The 21,773-nt window shown below is 37.7% G+C and overlaps 1 protein-coding gene across 2 annotated transcripts in view; it reads left to right on the forward strand.

Annotated features, from left to right (window-relative positions):
* Positions 1-1,354: 1,354 nt before the first annotated feature.
* The window catches only part of BRD10 (bromodomain containing 10), a 52,162-nt gene continuing 31,743 nt past the window's right edge, over positions 1,355-21,773 (forward strand). For both annotated transcript variants that reach the window (XM_075739500.1, XM_075739501.1), the window contains exons 1-3: positions 1,355-2,150; positions 4,645-4,845; positions 12,152-13,581. In XM_075739500.1, the coding sequence (XP_075595615.1) occupies positions 1,561-2,150; positions 4,645-4,845; positions 12,152-13,581 (2,221 nt within the window). In that variant the 5' untranslated portion in view covers positions 1,355-1,560. The remainder of the gene's footprint in view (positions 2,151-4,644; positions 4,846-12,151; positions 13,582-21,773) is intronic.

Below are 21,773 nucleotides of genomic sequence, written 5' to 3' on the forward strand. Positions count from 1 at the left end.
CCTTAAAACAAAAAAGTGCAGTAAAAACAGGGACTGGTTCTACATTTCTTTATATTGCCAAGTCTGATTTATTCCCATCAAGATGGCATCATGAGCAAGGTCTCTGGAGTCATCTCTGCAGAAAGTTACTTTGCAGAATGGACAAGAACTGCTATAGAAGTAGAGACTTGATCAAAGAAAACTTGATTCCCCACCCACCCCTTACATTCATTCTCTCTCTCTTAGCAAGGTACACTAAGCTTTTCAGATGCTTGTATGTTGGAGGGGCTAAGCTTAAAAGTGTGCATACAAAGAACTGTCTCGCAGGTGCTTAATACTACCGCTGTGGAGCCCCTGGAGCCTGGGCGATGTACCTCAGTATGCCAGCGTGGGGGCGAGCAGGATTGGAGGGTGCTTAAGGGCAAACCTTAAAGGACCACAGGTGCACTCCCAGAATGGTTCAACGTGGTTCGTAGTAGCTCCAGCTCATGAAACACCAACTCCACAGGTAAGTACTTCAGTAGGTGTAACTGAACACTTTCGCAAAATTCCTCACTTTAACTGCTCAATGTCTTTAACAGAACACCTTTAACATTAAGGAAACCCGTTAATCGGGTGCGCTTAAGAGGAAGCCTCGTCTTTACAGCACAAAAGTGCGTTGATGCTTTCGCGAGGTTGGCGGCTGTTACTACGGGCCTGTACCGACAACCGTGCCGAGGGAGAACAGCCTGCGCGCCCGGGGACCCGCACACCCCTGCGCCTGCGCACCACGGCCGTCGCCCCAGGGCGGCGCAGGCGCCCTCAGCTTCCCGCGCCCCACTCCAAAGCAAGCGCCCTCTGATGACGCTCCCTCACCTGGCGTCCAAAACAACCAGCGCGACGCCGCCGCTCGGGCGCATGCGCGCTAGATAAGGCGCAGCGTCCCTTTCTCTCGCCTCCTTCCCGGGCCGCCGCGCCCCCTTCCTCCCCTACCGGCTCCTCCTGAACGCGCTGACCGTTAACTGGCACCGCCGCGGCCGCCTCCAGCTGCTGCCACTGGGCCGGGCCCGCCGCGCTGCGAGGCGAGAAGGGGAAGCGCTCGCCGCGCAGACACGGGCTGGCCGGGGCCGGCCAGCGTGGGGACGGCCCTCACCGCCCGCCCTCTCCCCTCCTCCCCTCCTCCCTTGAGGAGGGGGCTGCCGGCGAGCGGAGGAAGGAGGCCCCGTGGCGGGGAGGGGGGAGGGGGACGGGACGGGACACCCGGGGTGATGAGGGAGTAGGGATGCGCCGCTGCCCGCCGCTGGGGGCGGCCCCTGAGGGCGAGGGCGCGGTCCTCGGGCGGGCGGGGCCGTACGCAGGCCTGGGCACGCCGGGCGGAGGCCGGGGGAGGCTGGCGCTGGGGAGGGGCGGGCCAAGCCGGCGGCCGGCCGGTGCCTCCTCCCCGCAGCCGCCGTCCTCGTCCCCCGTCCCCCGCGCAGCTGGGGGCACGGCTGAGGCCGTCGCAGGGGAACGCGGCCAAGGACTGAATCGCGTCTCTGTGTGTAGGTGAGACCGATGTCGATTCGCCGGCTGGGCGAGGAGGAGTGCGGCGGTCCCTAGCTGATGCTGAAGAGCCCGCCCGGGGCCGGTAGCCCCCCTGGAGCCGGCGAGGCCCTGTGCGTGCGCGGGGTGGGAGAAATGGACTCGGCAGAGCCCGCGGGCGCCGCGAGCGGAGAGCTTTCGGCGGATGGGCCAGAGTCTAGCCGCCTTCGGCCCGGGGAGGAAGAGCCGGACAAGGAGGGAGATGATGCGGGAGGAAAGAGCGGTGGCTGCTCCTGGGAGCAGAGCCTGAATCCCGAGCTGCAGCAGGGATACCGCATCTTGCGCGAGTTTCTCATGGAGAAGTACCGACCTCTGACAGCACCGTTTTTGAAGCCCCTCGCGGATCAGGCATCCGTCAGGGAAGAAGGAGCTGGCTCCCTCTCGGGTCGTAACAGCAATCCCTCCTTTCAGCAGTCGCCAGCTGGAATGTGGCTGTTGAAGATGGAAGAGAAATTTTCCAGTGGGCAGTACACAGGCATAGCAGATTTCGTGGGTGACTTCCGGCTAATGCTAGAGACATGTTACCGGCTGAACGGTGTAGATCACTGGCTTTCCAAACAGGCCCAGAAGCTGGAGATGATGCTGGAGCAGAAGCTGGCACTGCTGTCCCGGTAGGTGTAGAAAACTCTATAGGGGCCCTGGCAGATGCTATTTATATAGAGCAGAACACGGGAGCATGTTTCTTTATGTAAAAAAAAAAACCACAACCTTTTGAATGTTTTTTGAAAAACACGCAGTAAAACACATTGAATAATTCCCATTCAGAACCTTGAATTCTCAGTACTTCCACAAAGAGGAACGTTTTGTACTGGGAACTATTTGAATCTCAGTTCAAAACGCTTTGGAGATTCCAAACCCGAAAATACCAAAATGCAAAATAGGGCACACCATTTCCTGGCTAAGATTTTCGTTCTGAAAGAAGGCTTTTATGAGCAGGGAGGCACACTTGTTTAGACAAGATGTCAAATGCTCCTTTCTTTATTTTATGCTGTCAAAAGACAAGTGACTACTCAAACTCTGTATAACACCTGGCTCTTTAAAATTGTGATTTTTACAGTCTGAAGTTTTTACTGTCTTTAAGTAGGAATAAAATCTTCAGCCAAAGTACTTGCTTTGAAATGGGTAATTTAATATCAGAATAATTTTGATAATCATAAAATGAAAGATAACACTTGACATATTATAGTCTTGAATAGCAAAATGAAAATTGTGATATGTTTAACTATAAGTCTCTGGCAGGAAATTTTTATCAACCAAAGCAGCTGAAGCATAGAAAGCTGTCAAGTTATATAGTAGAAAGCCAAGTTTAAATCACAACTGAAATACATGCGTTCTCACAAGTTTTACATAGGGTTACTATTAGTCATATTTAGAAAACCATGTTAGCTTCTTACAATGAAAGGTCCACAAGACATAGTGTTTTGCATGTAAAAACCAATAGGATTTTTTGGCAAAGGGTGAAGGTGAAGAAGGAACAGTATTAGGAAACATGTAAAGCCCTGAATGCCTGTCATCCGTAAACTTGATAGTGACTCAGGGCATTAGCCACCAGCTGGTGAGAAGAACTTTGCTTGTGTAGTAGGAACACTTGAGGAGTGTGGTGCAGAACTCAGCTGTACAAGCCAGAGTGAAGGTATTCTTTGTTGGTGTGGCAACACTATATTTGAACCTGTTTTGCTTAACAGCAGTTTTGGGACAGTTTGGGAGTAGAAGGGAAGGAGCTGAAGCTATTGGGGCATGAATGTTGCTAGTTTGCTTGAGTAAAACTTGATTAAAAAAAATAATCAAAACTCTTTGCTTAAAAGAGTTACTGATTGCAAATAAATAGTTAACTAAATGCAGCTTGGAAGATTTGTGCCAAGTTAATTTCTGTATGTTGTGTGACTGTAACGTCTGGACTGTATTGAATTGAAGGACATTTTGTTGAAGGCTCTTTGCTGAATTACATGTCTACTTACTGGATTCAGTAGGACCTGAGAATGCTCACTGCCTTTTTATTAGAAACTCCATAAGAAGTCAATTTAGGTACTGCGTTACCAAATAGCAATACATGTATTTACTAAAAAAATTCAGTTGCTGTTGTCATGTTTTCACAAATGCACAGTCTTTGTTGAAATAAATATTAAAGAGATATTAAACTGGCCAGAAGTAATCCTACCTCAGTATATAGTGAATTTCTCTTATATTAACTCTGTAGAGGTTTGTGAAGATTTTTTCAGTATGTCTGTGTGCGCTGGCTTAGTAAAAGTTTTTAAGAACTATATATAGAAAGGATTATGGCATCTAGAAGTCTCAGAGTTCTTTTACAATTTTTAATCAGACAGACTTAAGTGTTTAAGAGAACTAATTTTATTAGTAAAATGAAATTCAAGAGCTACTTGGAATAATCATTCTTGCTTCATTACAAAGCATATTTAGCTCAATGATCCTCATCAAGTGACTTAGTGGAAGCGATCAGTGTTGGTTGTTAAATTCTCAGATATTACAAACCATGGAAAATTGCCTTGGAATAGAGGTTGCTTTTCAATAGAGGTTGGATTTTTCCCCATCCCCTCAAATGTTTTCAGAAGTTGTGTGATAATGTTACTTCTCATACCAGTTTTGCTGGAGTACTTTGAAACACTATAAGATGAAAGATAACTTTACAATTAAACTTGTAGTGTTTTGCTTTTCATCTTTTTTAAATTTTAACAAAACTAAAACTGCTGTTCAACACCTCCTCCCAACCCAAACTAACAAGTGTACTTTTTCCCCCAGTATTTTCAGATGTCTTCTGAAAATGTAGTTTCTTATCTCAGGTCTTGTGGAAGTACTCTCTTTCCAAATATTTATGGATTAATATAGGAAATTCAATCTCCAAGTAATACTTGGTTACTTGAGATAAATATCCACCATTTTTAACAGATGTGAAAACATAGCTCATGTTAGCATGTTGGTTTTAAGTTTAAAATTTGGTAAAGGAACTTTCAAAGTGGAAAAAATGGCAGGTGAATAATTGGTTTTTTCTGAGTAAGTATGCTTGATCTATGGTTGGTATCGTAGGCATTGGAGTGCTGTTGATAAGGGAAATTGTAATTGTGGACTGGCTTGGTTTTTTTCTTCTAGACATTTAAGAGAAAAAACATCAATAGCTGTAACATCTAGAGGATGCTATGGACTGGAAGATGAGAAAGGAACAGGATGCATTTCAACAAGACGTCGTTCCACACCTCGCAATTTAGTAGGCTTGTCAACAGGCATGTTTGAGTCTGTGATGGTTCAAGTTCTAAGACAAGAGGAACAGCTGAGAGCAAAAGAGGAAAAGAGGTAATAGGAAAAACTGTTTGGGTTTGGTTTTAAGTAATTGTGTCTTCCTAGTTCTCTACAGGGGCTAGCTCCTTAAGGCTTTTTTAGGTAAATAAATGCTGTGGTCCTCTTTGTCTTAAGTTGATGAATGAACCTGGGACTTCAATACAGTGCATCCACAAAGCAAGAAATTAGTTTTTGATTTACCACCACCTTGAAAAATTGCTAAAGTTGTATAAGCTTTGAAATAAATTAAGGCTGGTATTATTTTAGGATTGTGAAACTTTTAATAGCAACTGAAAGCATCCACATCAATTCCTTGTTAGGTCAGTCATAGTTTATTATACCTCTCCTTGGACTGTTTTCCATGCAACAATTAGATTAAAAACCAGCAGAATGCTTAACTACAACATTCTGTGATCTTGTCACTGCCTCCCTCACTGGCAGCCAGAAGCAAATTATCTCTGCCAGTGCCACTCCTTTTATCTCACTGATGTGGCATTTCAGCTTGTCAGTTAGGTAACAAATTTACAATGTGTGTGTAATTAACTCTGTGGGATTTTGTGGTGTTCATAAACTTAAGAGGTATATAATTCCAGGCAGTGTTTTATGTTGATTGTGATATGTTTCATTTTGAGGAAAATGGAGCTTGTATACTTGAACTTGACAGGCTGTGTCTGAACATGGAGCATGGTGATAAGACGCTATTAGCCTTAGGAAACAAGATATTTCCAGCTTTTGTCAAAGTTTACAGTGTTGGAGATTTTTTTTCCATTTATAACCAGTTCACTCTCATTTTGCAGGTAATCTTCATTTTCAACAGATTTAAAGCCATACAGTTTTGACTGACTTGAGTGTTAGCCAGTACGTTGTCCCTAGAAATGAGTGAATCGTTCTTCTAATCCACCTCATACTTTGCAAAAAATCAAAAATCACTAGGGTTTTGTTTTTCTGGTAAAAGTCTCTGTGTTCAACTGTGTGTTCTAGATCTCTGAACTTGATAACACTGTTATGAAAAAGGACATTTTAATTGGATTTTAGTTAATCTGTAGAGTCAGTAGAACATACTACCTGATAAAATCTTTGCTTTCATACAGCTGTTTTAAGCCTGTTCCTGCAAAACTGTAGTAATTAACAGTTAAATCCATGTATCTGGATATACTCAAAAGTCCCAGATCCTGTGCAAAGGATACTCCACAGTTAATTCTACAGAATGTTCTATGATAACAGAAAAAGATCACAACTAACTTGCTGCTTTATTCAAATTTTGAATTATGTCACTTCTTAGGAAGCAATAAAAATGTGTCAGTAGATAGCTGGTTGAATAGTTCTTTGACTCTGTTGATCTCCTCAAATAATCATGCTTCAGATATCTTCTTAACCTTTCTTATTTCCTAATGGATCCACCATGTTTCTGAAGTAACTTGGACCTCCTTACCAATTGTTTCCCAACTCACCAAAATGTAAATGTTCCAAATTGTAGAGGTATTTTATGAGGGCTTGGAAGTTGGAAGGCCTATAAAATTAGTAACACATTACCAGTGAAGATCATATGATACAGCGTATATACATTTTCAAAGTGCTTTATATATAAATGCACATACTTGCAATGCTAAGATGGGACGCTGTTTTTATTCAAAAATGTATTACAACTTCCTAAACTTTGGGTTATTGCTAAAATGTAGATTATGTTGAGAATATTGTTATCTGTTAAGAAGAGAAAATTGTTATTCAGATTTATTTTTTTTTATTTTTTAGAAATCTGACACACTGAAGTTGGCACAGAATAGATACTTTCAAAACTATATGCAAGATTGCAGACATGGGTAGTTTAATTGAAGTGCACAGTGCCGCCCTTTTGGTAACCCCATTGCAGTATTCCTTAGAGCTACAGTCTTGGTCCATTGACAGATATGCATTTTCATTACTGAATCTGGTTTTCACTCAGTCTTCATTTTTTATAATAAATACTAAGTTTGCTGAACTGAAATTGCACCTGTTTCAAGCTTATACTAAATCTGCAAGGAAAATTCAAGTAAAAATACGTGATTCTGAACAATTATTTACATTTTTTTCAGGCCACAAAATGTTAATGCAGAATTCCTATTTATTTTATGTATCCTGGTAGAATTCATGGTATAAACTGTATTCTTAAAACTAAAATGCTACTTTAGTGCATACAGATTATTTTATTGATTATTATTAGTATTATTGATTGTTTCGTTTAGTCTTTCATTATAGCTGGAAAAGAATGAGTGTCCCAATCTATTGCTGTAATATAGGCTATCCTATGTTGGAGTATAATTATGAATGATGGTGATGGTCAACTCAGATGAGCGGGTAACATATTTAGGATTTTAATTTCTGTCATACTGAATTTTGCCTTTCTTTTGGTCTTGCTGTGCTGCTGGTTTTCCCCATGAAACGGTGCATAGTGTGGTAGTATAACTTGCTTGTGTGCTGGCAAATCAGCTGTGTTTGGATAAACAGCACCTGCTGTTCACTCAACCTGCAGATGAGTTATCAGAAACATAAAAAAGTGCTCAATTTCTGGCCATCTAGCTGACCAGTCAGCATACAGGTACTTTCTAGCTAGTAATTATCTTAGACGAGACTGTTTAGCTGCCTCCTAGGAGTTACGCACTTTCAGCCCCAGCTAAGTCAGGTTGCAAATGCAAGTGCCTTTCTACAAAACTTAGCCTCATACCTAAAGAAACTGCCTGTTGAAGTCAAAGGTAATAGCTAATCCTTTGCTTTAGATATTTAGATACTCTTGTAAGGCACAGGCATCTTATGATAAGTAGAAAGAACTGCAGTTAATGAAATCTTTAAAATAGTTTTTGATCTTTTTTTTTTTTTCCAAAATCCTTGAAATTAATTTTACAAGTCATTTTTATCTTTTCTGTAGTTAACTTCATGGAAATCCAAATCCTTTCATTATTTTTGTTATATAAGTATCTATAACTTTCTAGGGAGTTCTCTTTTTCTGTCTTGTAGTTTACCCATTTCTTGCACAATCTATTTCATTTTTTAATTATTTAATGTTCTGTAATCTCCCACAAGTGCTACATTAATCATGGCAGACTCCACATCTGAAAACTGAGAAGATGTCTTTGCAAAGATGATTTCACTATTTTGCAACTAATAGTTTCTGCACTGCAGCAAATGCACTTTTCCCCCCCAAGTATATGTAATGACATCTGATTTACTTTTCTTGTCAGTGTTGTTTATAAGCTTTCCTTTTGTTCAGTTGTTCTAATTATCAGAATATTTAATATCTTTGGATTATTGGTTACCTTTCCAAGAGGTTCTACTCAGCTGCTTGATTACGTGCTAATTAAGTAACATAGCAATATATTTACTAACTTACATATTAGTTAACAATAAACAATTGTGGAATTATTATATACTTGGAAATGTTTGCCTGTTTAGAGGCATTTAGATACCAGAACACAGAGGTAGATTACTACTGAAATTTTTAAACCCATCAGTGAATGACAGGTAATTAACTGGTTGATTTTAAGAGGAATTAAGTGTCTGTATGACTTTGGTTTGTTGAAAATTATACTAGGCAGCTCTATGTCCTTACCATCTCTGAAAACGTGGTCCTGGGATAAATTTCAGATATGTTCATGAAACATCTAAAGAATTCAATTCTGGTTGCAAGTTAGTCATTTAAATTAGGAAATGGTGGAATGAGGTATGCTTATACAGTCAATTTTGCCTTTTATGGGATGTTGTGAGCATGGAATGAACTGGGTCTTACAGAAAAATGTAGAGTATGTCATACTATAAAGTAAGACGTTACCCATACAGAATTAAGGTCACATGGACATCTCCAAATTTAATTTGTTCTGACAATTAAACCTTGATGTAGTTTAGAATAATGCATAATATTGCTATTTTTGTATGTAGCTTTCTAGTTTATTTTTTTAAAAAAGTTTGTAGAAACAAGTTATTGTAGAATTTAAAGAGTTCTCTTTACTTTGTCACCAGAGTTCCAATGCGTTACTTTTTACCTGTGAAAAATTAGTCAACATTTGCGTGGGTTAGAAGTGGTAACTGGGGATGAAAAAAGTACAATGTAGTCTTTGCCTCCTTTCCCCTCCAAGCGAAATCTCTTGATGCAAGTGAGAAGGAATTAGCTGGTGAGATGCATCTGCTGTCTTAAAGTAGAAAATGATAAAAAAAAGTGGGGAGGTATGTCTGGATTTTGTTTTAGATGATATCTCTACTTTGGGACCATGTCTGCTGAGTTTTAAGGTCAGGTGCCATGGTTTTATCCACTCAAGCTTTAAAACAGCTGCTGCAGATGTGCTTTAGGAATGTATGTCCTTTATTAATCTGGAAATGTCAGCTTGACCTTAGTTTAGTGTTGTTATTGTAGACACAATACATGTTTGCAAAACATATTTCTGGTAAATGTAAATAGAAGTATGAAACAGGGATTTTTACGATTGCTGTCAGCATAAAAGCCAAATATGTTTGTCCAGAGAATTTCTCAGTGTAAGGATATTTGTCCTGCTAAATATCAAATGTTTATATCTCTCTCTCTCTCCCTTCCACGCCTGCTGCCCTCTTCATGCCACCCCAACTTCTCTCCCCTCTTCATCCCCCTCCTCCTTCTCAAAAAAACACCCCAGGAAAAACCTATGCCCTCCAAAAGATGGGCAGGTAGTAGGAGGACCTCAATAATGAAGATATGAAAGTGTACTATTATTTACATTTTCTCTTGAATGTCTACTGAGAATGGAATGACTACAGATAATTGTAATAAAATGATAGCTTTAAAAGAAAAGGCAAACTTTTGGCAAGTGAAACAATGTGTGTTTTTGTTTTTAAAAAGATCTTTAAAATAGTGTAATGATCATCATTTTATGAAGTGCAAGATGGAAGTGAATCTAGGGTATTGTATTTATTTTGAGAATTCTGCCTTAATTTAACTTACTAATCGATGATAAGTTGAAACTGCTTGCAAAGATGATGTTTTTAGATAATCTACAGCCTATGTTTTTATTAAACAATACTGAAATGTGATTGTTTTTACAAATGTTCTATATTACTGTCTATCTACTCATATTTAAGCTTATTTCCATATTATTTGAATAGAGTTCACACCTTTTGGAGGCAGCAGGCTATTTGGAAGTATGTTTTACAATTAGGAGGGAAGAGGGACTGGGATTCAGGAGTGCTTTGAAATTTATTTTTGAGAACACCTTTTACTTAGTATTGTTTCTTCCTCTGCCCCACTTGTAAGTTATTTATTTTTATTTATTATTTTTAGTTATTTTTATTTATTATATTAATCCAATATTAACGCATGCAAATAGAACAAAAGTCAGAATTAAAAAATGCTCACTTTACTCATGCAAGTAGTATTGTTAAATGTACTGGTTTATTCACCTAGAATGGCTAATGGAATTTTGTTGTTAGGCCACATTCATTATATGCTTAAATTACTGCTGCAAAGTGCGATTTTTTTGTCTTTAGATCTCAGCCATTATACAGCTAAATTAATGCGGCATTGGGAGAGTGAAGTTGAGAATTTACTGACCTGCTTGCTTTTACATTTTAATTTTATGTTTTACATTAATCTGTCTTTCTGCATTTGATAGATACATAAATAACAAGGATGCATATATGTGGTATTAAAAATTTCTGTTAAAATTATGGGAACAAGTCACTTGAAATTTAATTTTAATTATATAAGATAAAGCATTCAGTGGAATCTTACTGTATTATATGTCATTTTGCATACACAAAGGATGCAAATGTTAATTTTGTGCTCATGGCATACTTCTGCATTGATACTAAAATGTGGGCTAAGCTAGGTCTGTTACATTTTCTACATTGTCAAGATATCTAGTCAATACTTAACATTTCAAATATGCATTCTTCATACCAGAAGCCACTATTAGCTTCATTTTGTCAAAAGAAAGATTTTAATATACCATTACTCTTTGGCTGAATTTGGAAAGCATTGATGCTTTGAACGGATACATGGCATTTATTCACTACTTGTATATGAAGAAATATACTTGGAGGTTAGCAATCTGGAAAGAAGAGCATGTAAATTCCAGTAGCAGGTTGCATCAGCAATATGCACAGGTGATTGTTTCTAGCAGTGGTCAGTGATAGAAGCTTCGGAGAAAATGATACAAGAAGCTTTGGATGAGGTCTAGAAAAATTTTCCTGCAAGTACAGCTGTATCCTAATCCTATCTTTTGGAGTTTGGTCATGCCTTGAGGCAAAAATGTTAGTTTACCATTGCAACACTGAAGAAAAATCCTTCCTGTTACTGGTAACCCTTGATATTCTTGTGATTCATGCAGATGTCCTATTTTTCACTTTGGAACTCAATTAACCTATCTTGTGTTCTAGTAAGTTAGATGGTAAGCTACACATGATCGATTATCTGAAGTGGAAGCATTTCTTCCTCTTAAACTTGTTGCCTTTAAATTTCATGATGAATTTACAAATAAAAGTAAATAGAAGTTCCCAGTCTATCATATTAGTTTTGTATATTGCTGTCATGTTTCCTCTTGCAAGTGTTTTGTGTAGAGTCCCAGATTTTTCGGAAGTTTTTACAGGCCTCTGATTACTGATAACCTCTTTCTCTGAATACCCACTATTTCTGCTCTATCCTTTTTTTAGATAGGGGGACCAGAACTGAATACAGTTTTTCAGGTGAGGGCAAACCATTTATTAATGTAATGACGTTTTATTTCTGGTGTTATTTTCCATCACATTCTTCATGCATCCTGATATTTGTTTCCTTTTTGACCACCATTGCAAACCAACTAGTAACACACCTATGGGTGGGAGGGAAAATGGCTTTTGTATGTGAATGAATCACTTAAGTTAGGCATGTATACTTGTGTACTGAGGAAGGGAGTTACAAGGTAGGTGACACAAGCCACAGGGCAACCATTTGAAAGTAAGACTTATCAGGAATTTGTTTTCAGAGATTTTTATAGGGATAGTTTGTTGGAAACACTTCATCCTACCAAAAAGGGATTGGGGAAGGGAATACATTTTTTTAAAAAAATCTAAACCACCCAAACTACTGATATCTGCCAGGGTTTTTTCTTACATTTCCCCTTTTTTAAACTAGTGGTGGTAGAAATAAAAGACTATAATTTGCCATTTTGGTGCAGTGATGCATTGTGTAATCCAAAGTAAGACAAACTGAATTACAACTTTATGTACTGTGTTCTTTATTACTTCAAGATAAGTTAGTTTATCGTGCTGTAGTTCTGAATATTTTTCTCCCAGGTTTCTTTTTGTTCACCTGATATCTGAATTTTCATGAACTTTCTTTTAATAGGCTGAGAGAGCAAGAAAGAAAAGAAGCAGAAGAAGCTAGTCAGAAAGAAATAGAAGAATGGGAAAAGTCACTTTTAGCTCAAGCAGCACCTACAAGGATGGAGACAATGTGGGAGATTCCAGCTATTGGTCATTTTCTTTGTTTAGCACAACAGATTTTAAATTTACCTGAAATAGTATTCTATGAATTGGAACGTTGTCTTCTGATGCCTCAGTGTAATGTTTTTTTATCTAAAATAATGACTTCTTTGTTAAGCCCTCCTCATCGCAGATCTACGTTACATCGCAGACCTACACTTTCTTACAGGACTTGGGAAGCAGCACTCAGACAGAAAGTACAACACTGGTATACTGTTGTAGGCCAGACTGACAATCCTAATAGCTCCGCAGAAAAACTTGGATTGTGTCCCCAGTTTTTCAAAGTCCTTGGAGAAGTTAATCCCTTGGAGGAAAAACCATTTCATGAGCTACCATTCTACCAAAAAGTGTGGCTGCTGAAAGGTCTCTGTGACTTTGTGTATGAAACACAAAAAGATGTTCAGGATGCAGTGCTAGGTCAGCCTATCCATGAATGCAGAGAAGTAATTCTTGGTTATGACTACTTGGAGAATGCATATGTTCATTTTCCACAGTTCTGTGGTGCAGACGTTCGGATTTACAAACAAAAACCTTTTCAGGCTCCTGAATTCCCATCTCCTCCCATCAGAGTTAAAAAAGTGTCACGTATTAAATTGGAGAAAGTAAAACATGAATATGTAAGCAAAAGCAATGGGGAGGTCAGTTCTGGTGGTAGAAGGGAGCAGCTACATCATTCCAAGATGGAAGTAGGGAAACGTATGGACTCCATTGTTACCTGTCCAGAAAAAAACCCACATTTAGGTAGCTTTAGAGTCACTACAGAGGAGATTAACTGTGAAATCAAGACCTCAAGAGTCTGCGACATCAATAAAACTGGTTGCTATAAAGAGAACTTGAGGAATTTGGTTAGTTCAGGAGAAATTGTTGGTATGGGTGGTCACCCTAGTTCAGGAGAAATAAGAGCTGTGGAGAATGGACAAGGTTGTGCTGAAATGGCCAGAGTAAAAGCTGAGATCAGTCCGTTCAAGGAGAACACATTGAAAGCTTGCCAAATGCATGTCAATGGCACTCATAATGACAACCAAGACATAAATTACCACGAATCCGCTAAAGAAACCATGCTAGAGAATTCACTGCGAAATAACAAGAAACTAAATAAGTTGCGGGCAAAAAGGAAGAAAAAGAAAAAAAAGAAGTTGAAGGATATTCTAAATGAAAATCTACAGAGAAAACTTGATGACTTGCAAAGAAAACGTGAGATTCATCTTCATCCATTCAAATCTTACAAATCTGAGATCCAGAACAAGTTGTTTATTATTAAAAAGAAAGCAAAACACAAGAAGCACAAGTCTGGTAAGTTGACATTTTTACCTGTAGTAAAAATTAGGAGGATACTGATTATTTTTTTTTCTTAGCTGATTAGTCTAACTTTTATTTTGTGAAACAGGACATGCTTATTGCATTAGACTTTTCTGAGGTCAATTTCAGCATGAAAGTTTTCCATTTAGAAAAAAAAGCATATAAAACAGGCTTGTCAATGGGTGAAACCATGATTCATTTGCAGAACGTATCTTTAGAGAACATAATCCATTGGAAGAGTGAGTTTGTTACAAAAAGTATTTAGGAGAATGAATCAGAGTGGTTAGCATCAGAGAGTGTAGCCTGAAGTTGTTTTATGCTGGTTTACTTCATAGCACTTGTGGAAGTATTTCTCACCTTTCTGATAATATTACTTTATTCAAATTATAAAAAAATGCAGAGTAGTTACATGAGATCATGAATCTAAAATCATTCCTACTGGAACTGGGCAGTCTTAGGTCACCCAGCAGTATCTCTTTGACTGTAGGCCTGATCACATTTCTGCTTAGTCTAGCAATTAAGATACAAAATTTATGCAGAAGCCATTTTTACTGCGAATGTGCGCAGCATCTAGTTAAGCGTTTCAGGTAGATGATACACAATCCAGATTTCAGTTAACTTACTGGAAAATTTTAAAACAGTTAAAGTTACAAAGTCGTTAAGTCAGCTCAAATTGTCAGATAGTTGTAGTATTTTTGATGTCATATGAGGCACTATAAAGCTTGATCTACTATCCTGTTGAGTCATGGGCTAAGCTATCTGTGCTAGATTTTAGCAGACTACTTCAAACATTACATTTTTTTTGAAATGACAGGCTTATTTTCAGAACAGTGTAGATTGGCAGGTAAATACTAGATTTCAGCTGAAAAGCAGCCAAAACTAAAAATCTGTGTAACAAAATGACTTCGAAAAGGTAAGAGAATTCAGAGATCTGATACCAATGCATTTTAGCTAGAAGTTGAGTGGAAATTTAAAGCTAAGAAAACAAATAATGTTTAGCTTCCAGATATTTGTGCAGAATACCTAAAGAACTGTCTTGTCATATAAATCACAAACTCCTCCCTCCGTGAAATTTCAATGGCCACATCTAAGCATAAATTTTAAGAGTTACAATTGAAGTTCATATATGTACTATTCATCAAAAGTAATGTATATTACATTACTTTTGTGACTGTTAGCTCTCCGAATGTGTCACTGTTTTCATTCTTCTTAAAACCAAACAACAACAAAATGAATAACAACCCAAATTGCAAATAAGGGCTCTTTAATTTGGAAAAAAAAAAATTGGGGACCAAGTGTCCTTTATTTTTCTGTGCAAATATTTAAAGTAGGTCACCATCTTCATTGTAACCCTCATTACATGTTACGTTTAAGCATGTAACACATGCATAAAAATCTACTGTCTGTGAATTGAGCAATGCTTATAGAACCGCATGTGCCATTTTTTGACAGATTATTATTTTGCAAGACAGCCACTGTTTGCAATACAGACTGGCAATATTTCAAAGTAGCTTTTGAAGTTAATTGATAGAGATGGTGTTTACTGCAATAACTGTTTATCTTAATATGTGCCATAAAAATAGCAAACATTCAAAAAAGCTGCTTGTTTGCCTCCATGTTGATATACTCAATATACTTGATAGCATGTTAGCAGAATTTTTCATAGTTACAAATTATGTTTTGTTTTTAAAGATGAAAAGAGACAAATTTCGAAGTGCTGTTAGAAGAACTGTAAATACTGGCATATGAGTTTCAACTTTTTTTAAAGAAATGCATCATGAACAGCTATCACAGCTGTATATTACCTTTATACTAAAAATGTATTCTATAATATAATCTCAGTGAAAATTCTCACATTTTCAATTTCTGTTTTTTAGTCTCTAACATTAAACAAGTTTTGGTCTTGAGTAGATCCCAGACTAAATCCTGGACTGTTAGTGGGAACTGTAGTGGTTCCTGTAATATGCTTAATCACAATACCTAAATACAGTCATTTCTTTTGGTTTGAAATTCCTGTCTTATAACTGAAACACTGGAAATTAAGCTTATTAATGAAACTGGAATCAAGAGAGAACTTCCTTTCAGTCAGTTTCCTTTTGGTATCTTGCATATGGTGCACATATGCTACAGTGAAAACAAAAATCCCTGGCTTTTCATTATCCCAGTTACCTTACGTATATTGACCTGTATAGTTACTATATGATCTCCATTTCTTGCAATAAACTTGTTTTGTTTTCTAAAGTGCTAAAAAAAGTTGGGCTTTGTAATATTTAATACCAGGGCTCATCTAATGCTGATCTGATACAGGATTATAATGGAGATTATTTATCCAATTATCATCCTTTGTGCTTTATGCTGAGCTTTTTTAGTATGTATCTTAGGACTCAAATATGTTTCAGAAACTTATTATAAAACAAGCTAGTGTTCCATATCACTAAAAACATGGGAGTTAAAGCAGTTGTTCTTTCAGTTGTAATTTGTAGTTTTACATGACTGAATAGTAAATTCAGCAGTAAAATGCCATGTACCTGTGTTTTTCCAATTCCATATTGTGTCATAAGGAACTTAACGTTATCAGAGGTAATTTAATATCAAAAATAATTAGTGTATAGTTTTGTTAAGAATATGTATCTGTAACTGTAGACCAGTACCAGATGCCATTAATCATCTGAACCTAGGTTTTAATTATACATATTTTCACCATCAGAAAACACTGCAGCTATAGTATTACTACCTTTCATTGTCAGTTTCGGACAGGAAGAAGATGTGTCAGTGCAGGTGGAAATCCACAGAAGAGTAACGAAGTTTTCTGTCATGCATTCTACTGGTGTTTGCACAGTTTTGCAACCCTGACTGCACACAGAGATGTCACCTGTGTCTGTTGAATGAGGAATGATGGAAATTCCTCTTCTTCACTTTTACTTTTCCCATGTCTTTAACTTCTTGATCTGATGAATCTGATAGTTGAAGTTATGTTCAGATAGGGTGTTCGTTTCCATTCAAGGTGGACAGCATAAAACATTCTTTTTCATCTGCAGGTGACAGGAATTGTCCTGGGCATGATATGAAGGGTCCGTTTCTTCTGGTGCTCTCTTGTCCTTTATCTCTTAATATATTGAGGCATTTCCCTTCTAACTCTGACTACTTCTTCATTGCAAATTTTGGCCTCAGTGGAGAAAATTTTCCTAAAACCTTACAGTATTATGAGAAAGAGCTTTTCTTCCTATAGTTGTTAAGTGTCCATTAGTCCTGTAGCTGTTAGGCCGAAATGGATAGGATTGGATTGAATTCATGCTAATGCCTTATTGTTTTGTAATATTTCATAATGTTTAAGGCTGAGCCGTATTTCTCAAAGCTTTTCTGAAATTTTATCTTCTGTTTAAAGATACCCTTACAATGTAGAACAGAGAAGGAGATTTGGTAAAACTTGGTCTGAATTCACAAAACCACCTGATTTAAATCTGATTATAGCTGTAGTCACTCTTTACAATGTTCTTTTAAAAGTACAGGAATTAGAGCTTCAGGAATGTAAAAGTGAGTACCTTTCCTTACAAGGAAATCACCTTAACAAGGTGATTTTTTTTTTTTCCCCCACTATTGGTTCTCTAAGACAGTGAAATGTAACTTTTGAGTTCATGTTTCTATTGAGATAATTTGCATATTCCTGACTTGCTGTAGCAGTGGTACCCAAAAGATACTGTTCATGAATACAAACTGGCTGTGCAGGTTTTTTCGCTGGAAACTTCCCATAACTATTGTGAGCAAAACTTCCTGGAGAGCACAGCCATGTTGTGAGCATTGCCATAGTTATGAGGTTTTCTTACAAGTTATGAAAAGAAAGATGTAACCACTTTATTGAATCTGTGTCTTTGAAAAAAGGTGATAGTTATTACTGTGGCAGCGTTGTGTCTCTATATTATTGACAGAGTAGTACTAAATATAATGGAAAAACAGAATCAGAGAGAGAAGTTCTATAAACAACTTGCATGCTACATGTTCATTTTAAATGTTATTTTATTACTAGAGTTAGATAAATTAGGATATAAATCCTTGAATTAGACTGTGACAATGGTGATAGGCTCATTGGATCTGGATTAAGACAGCTATGCTGAAGTAAATTGTGGGAAACAAGGAAGATTGCAGTGCAAGGCACAGTATGAAAGCATGAGAATTCAGTGATTGCATGCTTGAAACAAGGATTGGATGAGGTTCAGAACATCCTTAGAGTTGAGGAAATAGGAGGGACCAGAGGCTGCTTGACATAACTGTGATGTGCCTGAAGCAGAGGTTGAGGTAAGTCTAAGTTGAATCTCTTTTATTCCAGTTGGTGAAGAAAACTCCAATATAGCACAGACCTTTAGAAGAACCTTGATGTAAATTCCATGCACTGTACTTGTGCTTTGAAAGATTCACAGCAGTCCATCTGCTTAAAGTCTATTTCACAGTATATTTTATTTATTTGGAGTACCATTACATTTTCTGTATGAGATCCAGCATCGCTTGAATGTCAAGAAATTAATTTAACGACCTGGCAGCAGTTTTGTAGTGTCTGGTGTACTGTCCTTGGGAGCTTAATCTTCACTTTTGTTTTCAGAACTGTGAAAACTTCCTTGTGGTGTTGTCAAGCCTCTAGATGTGAAACAGCCTCTTAACCACCTTGAAAACATTACATGAGATATTCTACCAAGTTGTAACAATGTACTCAGTGGATTAAGCTGCAGTGTCAGTATCTTCAGAAACACGTAACACTGAGATTTATTGGGTTACTTACCTTGTTCTGTAAAACAGCATTATTAATGCACTTGTTCAGACCTGCTTTGCTGTTTTGACTATATAAAACCATATGCTGTGTCGGTGTGGAAGCTTCAAAAGTCTATAGTAATGCTTCATTTTCCAGATTATTGCACATTGTATTATCTAAAAGAGGAGCTGTTGGGAGCAAGATAGAAGATTAGGAGGATAAAGAAAAAACAGGACATGCTCAGTAGTTGCCAAATCTTTGAAAGGCATGAAATGTGTCTTACAAATTTGTGAACAGGAAAATTCAGGCCAGTTTTTCAATTTGAGAGCAGTGGAGTTGCTGCTAGAATGCAATGAGAAAACAGGAATTCTTGCAACTGGAAGGTGTTAAATTCATTTTATTTTACCCTGTCAAATGCTACTGAGATAGTAAACATCCATTTCCCAATCTGGGGGAATGAGGCTCCACTGCATATGCATTAAAAAATGCATTTTATTAAAAATTATTTTTAGTTTTTCTTAAAAATTGATCTATGTTGTCACTTTATAATTTGAAGCATGGATTGTCATTATCATTACTTTTGTTCTTCAAGGAGGAGCCACAAGGACTCAAATATCATTGTTCATAACAAAAAGTTTTACTGGATCTGTAAAAATATTCCTTTTTTTCTAAATCAAAATGTTTTATGTTATAGTAACTTTTAAATGGGTTGTATTGTCTTTGCTGTGGTAATTTACAAATGTCAAGAGCATTTCTGTGGCTTAGTGTTTTATTTGTCTACATTTTTATGCCTCTAAAATAGGACTAGAAGAGATCTGAAATATCATTTACTTATTTATTCCCCGTTCTTCACCCTCAGATGGTAAGACCAACTTGAGATCGCTTCTGTTTTAGTTGCATTGAATCTCCCTAGTGGGTTTTTTGGATGCTCATAACTAGTGTCCAGGCCACAGTTTTTATGTTACCTTGTTAATTGCCTGCATATCTATCCAGTGATAAAATCTGTGGCATTTGTTTTGGCTTGAAAGGAAATTCTATGGCAGCCAGGCATCTTGTGGACGTACTGAACTTAAATAACATCTAAGAATTTTCTCAGAGCTGGCTAAGGGGCTTTTGCTTAGTAAAGTGTTGATTTCCAGTGAATCTTAGAAATGTTCCAGCAATTATGCTATTTAAAAGAAATATATGTGAAAGATCTGTAGATCTGGATTTGTTTTTTTTACTTTCAGCAATGAGTTTATTTAACAAATTATGTGTTGACAATTATAAATATATAGAAGGAAAATAGATAAAAACCAGCTCTTAACTATCAGTCAAAAGTATAAAATAATCCCATCTCTTGGAATTGAGATTAGAACAGATGATAAAGCAATATTAACTCAGGGAAGACATATTTCTTCCATTCCACCTACTGTGATCACTATTAATTTAGTATTAAAAATTAAAAAGCAGTAATGTAAAAAATTTTCACCTTTGAATTATTTTACTCATTCATTTTGGTTTAGTTTTGGTTTGTGGTATAAAGTACTGTCTTTACTCTGAGACTGATTCATGCATGAAACCTGGAATACACTATTTCAGACAGTACAAATATTTCAGTGCTTTCCAATACAACATTCACTTACTTTGAAATCAGCTTTTCTCAGAATAACATTTTTCACATGCACTTCAGTGCTTTCACTAACCTCTGTTATTGACTTAGTGATACTCGTGGTTTAACCACAACAGGCAGGCAGCTGAACACAGAGCTGTTTGCCTCCTGCCCTGCCCCCTGCAGTGCAGTGGGGAAGAGAATCGAGGGGAAAAAAAGGTAAAACTTGAGGGTTGAGATAAAGACAGTTTAATAGGACAGAAAAGGAAGGTAAAAGAAATGTTATTATTAATAATAATAACATAATAATAACTACTATATAAAACCGGTGATGCACTATGCAGTTGCTCACCACTGACTGATGCCCAGCCAGCTCCTGGGCAGTGGCTACTGCCTCCCCCTGCCCGCCCCGCCCCCTGGCCAACTCCCCTCAGTTTTGGGTTATTTTATATTTTTTTGTTGAGCATGATGTCATATGGTATGGAATATCCCTTTGGCCAGTTTGGGTCAGCTGTCCTGGCTGTGTCCCCTCCCACCTTATTGTGTACTGCCCCTCCCCCCCCCCCCCCATATGCAGGGCAGTATGAGAAGCTGAGACGTTCTTGACTTAGTCTAAACATTTTTTAGCAACAACTAAAACATCAGTGTGTTATCAACATTATTCTGATCCTAAATCCAAAACACAGCACTACACCAGCTACTAGGGAGAAAATTAACTCTATCCCAGTCGAAACCAGAATATCACGATACAGGTTTCTGTCCTCATCATCCTTCAAACACCAAATACTGTCTCGGTGGACAGGGCAGTATTCAAGTTAATGTTACTTTGGTCTGCTTAATACAGTTTCCAGCTTTTTTAGCAGATGAGTAAGGGCTTCTCTACTCCACAAAAAATAATTTAGTGTTGTAGCTGTTGCTGTATAGGGAGGCCACTGTTAGTACCTGAAGATGGTAAGCCTAACAACAGCTTTTGTGCAGTTGCAGCTGTTTCAGGATCATGATTTTCTTTGGACTTGTTTTAGTTTGGAAAACTCTTAATTTGTTTTGATGAAGAGTGTTTTTTCTCATTTGGTTTTACGTAATTAGGGAGAAGTGTAAAGAAATTGATTGGACAGAAGTATTATCTGATTTATCTTCCTTCTATTCAATGCATTCCAGAGTTAGTGATTCCTATGTGTGTTACTAATACATGTATACTGTGCAAGGCAGTCTTTTAAAGACTCAGCCATAGAAAAGCTGGTTGGAAGGAACTTCTGTAGGTCTCTGATTCCAGGACTGTCACAAATACCAGATCAGGTCAGCTGTGACTTGAAGACTTCTAAAGATGGAAATCTGTTTATTAAGCCACTGTTTCCCCCTTCCCTTCTGAGAATTTTTGTACTGAAATTACTTTATTATTTTGTCTGTGTGTGGAACTCTTAATAAGTGCTTTATAAATTAGGGCTAGTAAAAGCTGGGGACCAAGAGATGGGAAGCAAGCAGGTGTCTTGAATTGGAATAGGTGACCTGAAGAGATAATCCATATGAGCTTCTTTTAGAAATACTTTTTTTTTCTTCATTATTTCTTAGGTGTGTTTTTCTAACTCCAGTTGCTTTCAGAAGAGAAACTAAATATATTTGTAGATTGAGTGTGCTCTCAAGGGTTCAGTGTGCTGTGATTCAAAATGTGTCTAGCTGCTGCCAGAAACATTACTTCATCTGCTGAAGTAATTAATTTAAACCATATTAAATAGTCTCTTTACCTAGGATTGTGGGCAAAGGAGCTGTAGGCTTCAGTGGAGTGGTGTGAGAAGCTGCAATCACAGTTGATGCCTGTTCAACCCTGCAGTGGGTTTACCCTCCATATAGAATCTA

The sequence above is a fragment of the Balearica regulorum genome, chromosome Z (assembly GCF_011004875.1).
Source record: "Balearica regulorum gibbericeps isolate bBalReg1 chromosome Z, bBalReg1.pri, whole genome shotgun sequence".
NCBI lineage: Eukaryota > Metazoa > Chordata > Aves > Gruiformes > Gruidae > Balearica > Balearica regulorum.